At 36.7% G+C, this 7,729-nt stretch overlaps 1 protein-coding gene across 1 annotated transcript; it reads left to right on the top strand.

Moving 5' to 3' along the window:
• The first annotated feature begins 4,796 nt into the window (after positions 1 to 4,796).
• LOC123208734 (UPF0481 protein At3g47200-like) lies at positions 4,797 to 5,596 on the top strand. Its single transcript, XM_044626250.1, has 3 exons — positions 4,797 to 4,818; positions 4,987 to 5,356; positions 5,425 to 5,596. Exons 1-3 carry the CDS (start codon positions 4,797 to 4,799, stop codon positions 5,594 to 5,596), a joined length of 564 nt encoding a protein of 187 aa, XP_044482185.1.
• Positions 5,597 to 7,729: the final 2,133 nt, after the last annotated feature.

Here is a 7,729-nt window from a genome sequence, read left to right as displayed (position 1 = left end):
GGCTAATATAAGTTTTTAGTCAGATTAGTGGTTTGGGTTTTAAACGCCGTGCTAACCCAGTTTAGTCTGACTTTTTTTTTTTAAATATTCTTAAAGTATTCTTAGTTTTCTACATCCTTAAAATATTTCTTAATTATTTTTTATTTAAATATTTCTGAATTTAGGTATGAGCGTGGATGTGGGTTCTGTTGAATTAAACTTAATTTTCTATAAAAAAACTTTTGGTTTTTTTTATTCAAAGTTCAATGCTTATAGCATAAGTTCATGTTCATATATGATTCATGTACAAGTTCAAGTTTATGTGCATACACAAGTTCAATGTTAGTAACATAAGTTCAATGTTAGTAGTACAAGTTCAATGTTAGGTGTTAATGGCTAATGTACAAGTTCAATGTTAGGTTCATGTATTTAGGATTTTAAAAGTCATCATTGTACCTATAAATACTCTAGTTGTTTTGTATTTAGAATAGAGAAAAATAAAAGAATTATAAGTCTTCCTCTCAAATAATTCTCTCACACAAAGCCTTTCCCTTATATAAGGTTACCTCCCTTTTCCAACAAAGTGGTATCAGAGCTATGGTGAGCTCCAGCGTGACATCGTTTGGACAAGTTTCGTTGCCGCGTCTTACAAAGAACAACTATGATAAATGGAGTATACAAATGAAGGCCTTGCTCGGTGCACAAGACGCATGGGAAGTAGTTGAAATCGGCTACAAAGAGACGAAAGTAACAGGTACTATGACAGCGAATCAATTGAGGACATTGAAAGAAATCCGTATGAAAGATAAAATTGCTCTTTACCTCATTTTTCAAGCAGTTGATGAATCTAGTTTTGAGAAGATCGCCGGCGTGACAAGATCGAGGGAGGCATGGGACATTTTAGAAAAGGCGTACAAAGGTGCCGACCGAGTAAAACAAGTTCGATTACAAACTCTACGTGGCGAGCTTGAGGCAATGAAAATGAAGGAGTCGGAAGGCGTGTCCGACTACATAACGAGGGTGCAAACTGTTATCAATCAACTTAAAAAAAATGGCGAGACTCTAACTGATGCAAGAGTGGTAGAGAAAATACTACGATCTTTCACCGATGATTTTGAGAATGTAGTATGTGCGATTGAAGAGTCAAAAGACTTAGAGGGGATGACCGTCGACCATCTCACAAGTTCATTAGAGGCTCATGAACAAAGGAAAAAGAAAAAAAAACAAGAATTGTTAGAAGAAGCGCTGCAAGTGAAAGCCACTCTAAAAGGAGAGAAACCAAGCAATGTTGATAGAGTTAGAGGTCGAGGTCGTGGCAGCCATAGAGGTCACAACTTCAGTCGCGGTAGAGGTCGTGGTTGTGGACAAGGCGAGAACGAAGAAAGAAACTTCAATAATTCACATGATGGAAGACGCGGTCGTGGAAGAGGCGGCCGATCAAGTAAGTATAATGTTGAATGCTACAATTATGGCAAATATGGTCACTATGCAAATGAGTGCTGGTCCAGAAAAAAGGTGGAGGAAAATGCTAATTTTGTTGCTAAGGAAGAAACGAAAAATAATAATGTTGTTTTGTTGGCGAGTAAGGAGAACAGTCCCGAAAAGGAGAAGGTGTGGTATCTTGATACGGGTGCAAGCAACCATATGTGTGGATACAAGCATATGTTCACTGAATTGGAGGAGATTTCAAATGGTCATGTATCTTTTGGTGATGCTTCCAGAGTACGTGTCGAAGGGCAAGGTAATATTTTGATTAAATTGAAAGATGAGACACAAAAGTTTATTTCAAATGTTTATTATGTCCCAGAAATGAAGACTAATATTTTGAGTTTGGGACAACTGTTGGAACGGGGTCATACGGTGTCCATGAAAAACCGATCTCTTTGTTTGCGAGACAAAAATAATCGGATAATAGCCTAAGTTGAGATGAACAAAAATCGGATGTTTAAATTGGATTTGGTAAACATTCAAGCACAGTGTTTGAAGGCTTGTGTAGAAGACAAAATTTGGTTGTGGCATTTGAGGTTTGGACATGTTAATTTTGGAAGCCTAAAAGAAATGGCTAGCAAGAACATAGTGTATGGACTGCCATCGATTGATTTTCTCGACAAAATTTGTGAAGGGTGTGTGATTGGCAAACATCCGAGAAGTAGCTTTCCGAAAATGGCAGACTATCGAGCAAAAAAGCCTCTTGAATTAGTGTATACCGATATTTGTGGGCTGATCATGCTGAGCTCAATTGGTGGGAACAGGTATTTCATAACTTTTATTTATGATTTTTCACGCAAAACTTGGGTTCATTTCATGAAAGAAAAATCAAAAGCTTTTGCAATTTTTAAGAAGTTCAAAATTTTTGTTGAGAAACAAAGTGGTTGTTACATCAAGGTTTTGAGATCGGATCGAGGCAGTGAATTTATTTCGACCGCATTTAATCTGTTTTGTGAAGAACATGGTATTCGATGCCACTTGACAGCGCCATATTCACCACAACAAAATGGAGTCGCGGAGCGTAAGAATCGGACTATTCTCGACATGGTCCGAAGAATGCTCAAGAGTAAAAACATGCCAAAAGAGTTTTGGGCGGAGGCAGTGAATTGTGCCGTCTATTTGCTAAATCGTTGCAAAACATCGAGCTTGGAATATATAACTCCACAAGAGGCATAGAGTGGTTTAAAACTAACGGTGGCACATTTATAAGTATTTGGCAGTGTGGCGTATGTGCACATACCGGATCAAAAGCGCGTGAAGTTAGATGACAAGAGCTTGAAGTTGATTTTTGTTTGGTATGATGAGAAATCTAAAGCTTATAAACTCTTTGATCCTATTAACAAAAGGATGCATATTAGTCGTGATGTGCAGGTAAATGAAGAAGCCATGTGGGATTGGAATTCAATGTTGGAAATCATACATGAGAAGGGAAGAGATGAGATGCTCATATCGATGAATATATCAAAGCCGACATCCAACAACCATGAGGAGGCACCAACGATTGTGACATCCGAGTCGATTTCTTCGGATGACAAGGCAAGAACCCAGAAAACTAGGAGTATATGTGACTTATATGAGGCAACAAGCGAGTTGCACTTGGTGTGTCTCCTGGCTCAAGGCGAAAATATCTCTTTTGAAGAAATGATTGTAGACGGCAAGTGGCAAGCCGCTATGGATGATGAGATGCATGCAATTGAAAAAATGGCACATGGGAGCTCACTTCTCTTCCTGAAGGTCATAAGGCTATTGGTGTCAAGTGGGTATACAAGAAGAAAATGAATCCACAAGGCGAAATCGAGAAATACAAAGCTAGATTGGTCGCAAAAGGTTACAAGCAACAAGTCGACATCGATTATGAAGAGGTGTTTGCACCAGTGGCTCGAATGGAGATCATTCGACTTTTGATTTCTTTTGTGGCTCAATTGAAATGACGTATTTATCAAATTGATGTCAAGTTAGCCTTTCTTAACGGGATTTTGGAAGAAGAAGTATACATTGAGCAACCCCCCGGGTATGAGAAAAAAGGTAATAAAGATAAAGTTTTAAAATTAAAGAAGGCTTTATATGGCTTGAAACAAGCCCCTAGGGCTTGGAACACTTGGATTGACCAATATTTTAAGTCGCATGGTTTTGTGCAATGCCCGTATGAACATGCACTGTATGTGAAGGTTAAAAATGGAGACATGCTAATTGTGGCTTTGTATGTTAATGATTTAATTTTGATGAGCAATAATGGAGAAATGATTGATGACTTCAAAAGGGCCATGAAGAGTGAATTTGAAATGACTGATTTGGGACTTATGTCCTATTTTCTGGGTCTTGAAATGAAGCAGGTTAGTAATGGTATTTTTGTTTCACAAAAAGCCTATGCTAAGGAGATTTTGAAACGTTTCAAAATGGCAGATTGCAAGCCGGTCAATACACCGGTTGACTGTGGCGTGAAGTTATCTCGGCATGACAAAGGGAAGGTGATTGATGCAACATTGTACAAAAGCCTAGTTGGAAGCTTACGATATTTGACATGCACAAGGCCGGATATTTTGTATGGAGTTGGCCTTGTGAGTCGGTACATGGAGGAGCCAAGATCGACACATTGGAAGGCTATCAAACGGATTCTTCGTTACATTCAAGTACTCTATCACTTGGGTTATTTTATAGATCATCCACTGACAAATTAGCAATTTTTGGTTATTCGGATAGTGATTGGGGTGAAGACATGGATGATAGAAAAAGCACCTCGGGGTTTGTATTCTACATGGGCGATACGACTTTCACGTGGCTTTCAAAGAAACAACCAATAGTATCACTTTCAACATGTGAAGCAGAGTATGTGGCTACAACAACCTGCGTGTGTCATGCAATTTGGCTAAGGAGGTTGCTTGAAGAAATAAATTTTCCACAAGGTGCAGCTACCGAAATTTATTTGGATAGCAAGTCGGTAATCGAATTGGCTAAAAATCCGGTACATCATAAGGCAAACATTTCGACGTGCGATTTCATTTTATGCGAGAGCATATACAGGAGAAAAATATCGAATTAGTTTATGTGAAGAGTGAAGATCAAGTGGCTGACATTTTTACAAAGCCATTGCCTGTCAAGTTGTTTGAAAAACTTAAGAATCTTCTTGGCATGAAGGATGGAGACAGAATTAAGTTTAAGGGGGGGTGTTGAATTAAACTTAATTTTCTATAAAAAACTTTTGGTTTTTTTTATTCAAAGTTCAATGCTTATAGCATAAGTTCATGTTCATACATGATTCATGTACAAGTTCAAGTTTATGTGCATATACAAGTTCAATGTTAGTAGCACAAGTTCAATGTTAGGTGTTAATGGCTAATGTACAAGTTCAATGTTAGGTTCATATATTTAGGATTTTAAAAGTAATCCTTGTACCTATAAATACTCTAGTTGTTTTGTATTTAGAATAGAGAAAAATAAAAGAATTATAAGTCTTCCTCTCAAATAATTCTCTCACACAAAGTCTTTCCCTTATATAAGGTTACCTCCCTTTTCCAACAGGTTCTAGTTCTAGACCAAAGCCCGTGTCCCAGGTGCTTCCCCGTAACAAAAGTTGGAAGCCTAGGCCTGAATGTTGCATTTGTAGAATCCCTCAACGTATTCGTAAAGTCAGGCAAGATGCCTACACTCCTCAAGTAATTTCAATAGGCCCTTTTCACTATGGTAAAAAAAACCTAAGAGACATGGAAAATCTAAAAAAGAGACTTGTAAGCAAGTTTTTCGAACGAACCACCGATGAGAAACATAAGGAAGTTTTGGCTTTCATCAGAGCCCAGGAGCAGAAGATACCAAATTCTTATGCAGGACCTTGTAAGCTTGGGAGTCCTGAGTATACAGAGATGATTCTACATGATGCTATTTTTATCATATAGCTCCTCCTGGTGAATTTTGAGGAAGATAAAAGTGATGCTGAAAGTGACTTTCTGTTACATCGACCAGCAGAGAAAATTGCTTCCGTATTTTGGACCTGCAATTAATGGAAAATCAACTTCCGTATTTTTTACTCGAGGGATTATACAAGATAGTGGTCAGTGGCCAGCCTTTCGTTGATCTTTGTTTCAAATTCTTCGAGGATCAGATGCTTACAAGTGTACCTGACAATAGAGTTTAAACATGTTGAAAATAATTAAACATGTCAAAATCAACATTTCGTAAATTACAGTAAATATAAATTAGACATATTTGGCTTCTATTTTGTGATGAAAGCAATCCACATACAACACGAGGTATTGACGTGAGTTATTTCTACAACCCAATTTGCCTCATGTATTGCATTCTTTTGGGAGACTTGATCTTTGTGTTTGTGGGTTCTTTCTTTTGTAAATTGCATTCTTTTACCTTATCTCTAGGACGGTAGTTTTTAAATATTTAAATAACAGTTTAACTGTCATTCAACCACATTTAATAACTGTCTATTGACAGTTAAGCAAACCGGCTTAGGTTAGTCCATCATGGGTAAACCTAGACCCAATAAAAACATTTCATCGATTTGCGAAGAGCTGGTCTAGTTAATGGCTTCCGGAGACAGAATTTATATTATGAATATGGTGAAACTGATATACCTTGTGCCACGAAGCTACATGAGTCAGGAGTGAAATTTAAACGAGCTCGTCAAAAGGGAGGTTTACTTGAGATAAGATTTGAAAAAGAGAAGTTGAGAATACCACAATTAAAAATTTACGACAGCACAGAAGTCATACTCAGGAACATAATGGATTTGGAGCAATGTTACCATCCACATGAGACTCTCGTCTGTGAGTATGTTGCACTGCTAGACTCTCTTATTGATGACGAAAGCAATGTGGATTTGCTTGTCGAGGGTGGGATTATTTCCAATTGTATGAGCAAGAAAACGGCACTGGTAAGCATGTTTAAGAAACTTTGCTCACATACTCCTTTAAAAATAGATTATTACTATAAGATTCATAAGTCGCTGAAAGCACACTACGATGAGCCTTGGAACCGTGCCATGGCAACCTTGAAAAGTGTGTATTTCAAGGATCGTTGGAGAGGTACAGCGACTGTTGCGGCTGCTGTTGCCTTGCTGCTCACTTCTATAAATGCCTTGAATTCTCTCAATCAACTGGCCAAACAGATGCATTACACTGATTGATTATGTTGCATTTTTTAAGCTTTGTCGATTTAATAATTAATAAAAAGTCTTACTAGTTACATATGCTCTCGAAATGGCTTTGAAATCAATTATTCCATGCACGAGATAATTTGAGTGTGTGTTTCAGCAATGTTTGGAGAGTATTTTTTTTTGAAAAATAAGTGACTGTCTTATCAGCACTCACCTTGTTACCGGAAGCAATACAAAAATGGTCTGGGCATGATTATCTTTATTTGTCTTACAGAAGCTTTAGCAAATAATACATCATTAGCAAACTAAAGGTGCAATTCCAAGGCCTGTCAGTCCAATTTTATAAGGGCTCCATCCATAGTGATTTACACAATCTTGAATGTGGTGAGATAGACTTCCATTCAAATAACAAAGATGTAAAAGGATAGAGGATTGATCTTCTTGTCTAACCCTCCTAGATGATTTAAAAATATCATTTTTTCCCATTTTAGAGTACTTACAAAGAAGAAGTAGAAATAAAATTATTAATTAAATGTTCAAATTTGTTTTAAATTTGTCTAATATATGGATATTTTATTAAACTTTACCAACGTGCCTGCAAGCGAGTGACCCTTATGACAGAAAACATTTAAGTGTCCACTGATGTGTGTTTTCTTTGGGCCTATAGAACTCACTTTTTTATTAAAAAAATAATAATAATAAATAAGATGCATTTCACCATATTTACAGATATATTCTATGCAACAATAAAATATTTGTAAGGAATTTATAAACACACTAAACACATAACTTTGCTGGAAAAGGTGATTAAAAGATTTCACTTTGATAAATCAAATTAGTAACCATAAAAAAATCAACTAATCGCAAACGATACACCAATTTTTAATGTAGAAAATCCAAAGGAAAAAAACCACTGAACCAATGAACCATAGTCTAATATCAACTTCCACTATATTAAATAATGAATACAACGATTTCTTCTCTGGATAACACTAAAGCTACATAAATATCACCAAAGATCATCCTAATAAGATGAATCTCAAAAGATGAACACTCAAGGAGGAAAAAGGAAAGATCTCACCAAAGTACCACAATGAAGAGAATTCTCCAAAATTTGATCGTTGGATGCAAAGATCTTGCCATTGACATAAACTCTTTGAA

The sequence above is a fragment of the Mangifera indica genome, chromosome 2 (genome assembly GCF_011075055.1).
Source record: "Mangifera indica cultivar Alphonso chromosome 2, CATAS_Mindica_2.1, whole genome shotgun sequence".
NCBI classification, from domain to species: Eukaryota; Viridiplantae; Streptophyta; class Magnoliopsida; order Sapindales; family Anacardiaceae; genus Mangifera; species Mangifera indica.
Note: the sequence above shows the minus strand (reverse complement) of the source record. Positions and strands in the feature narration are given on the sequence as shown.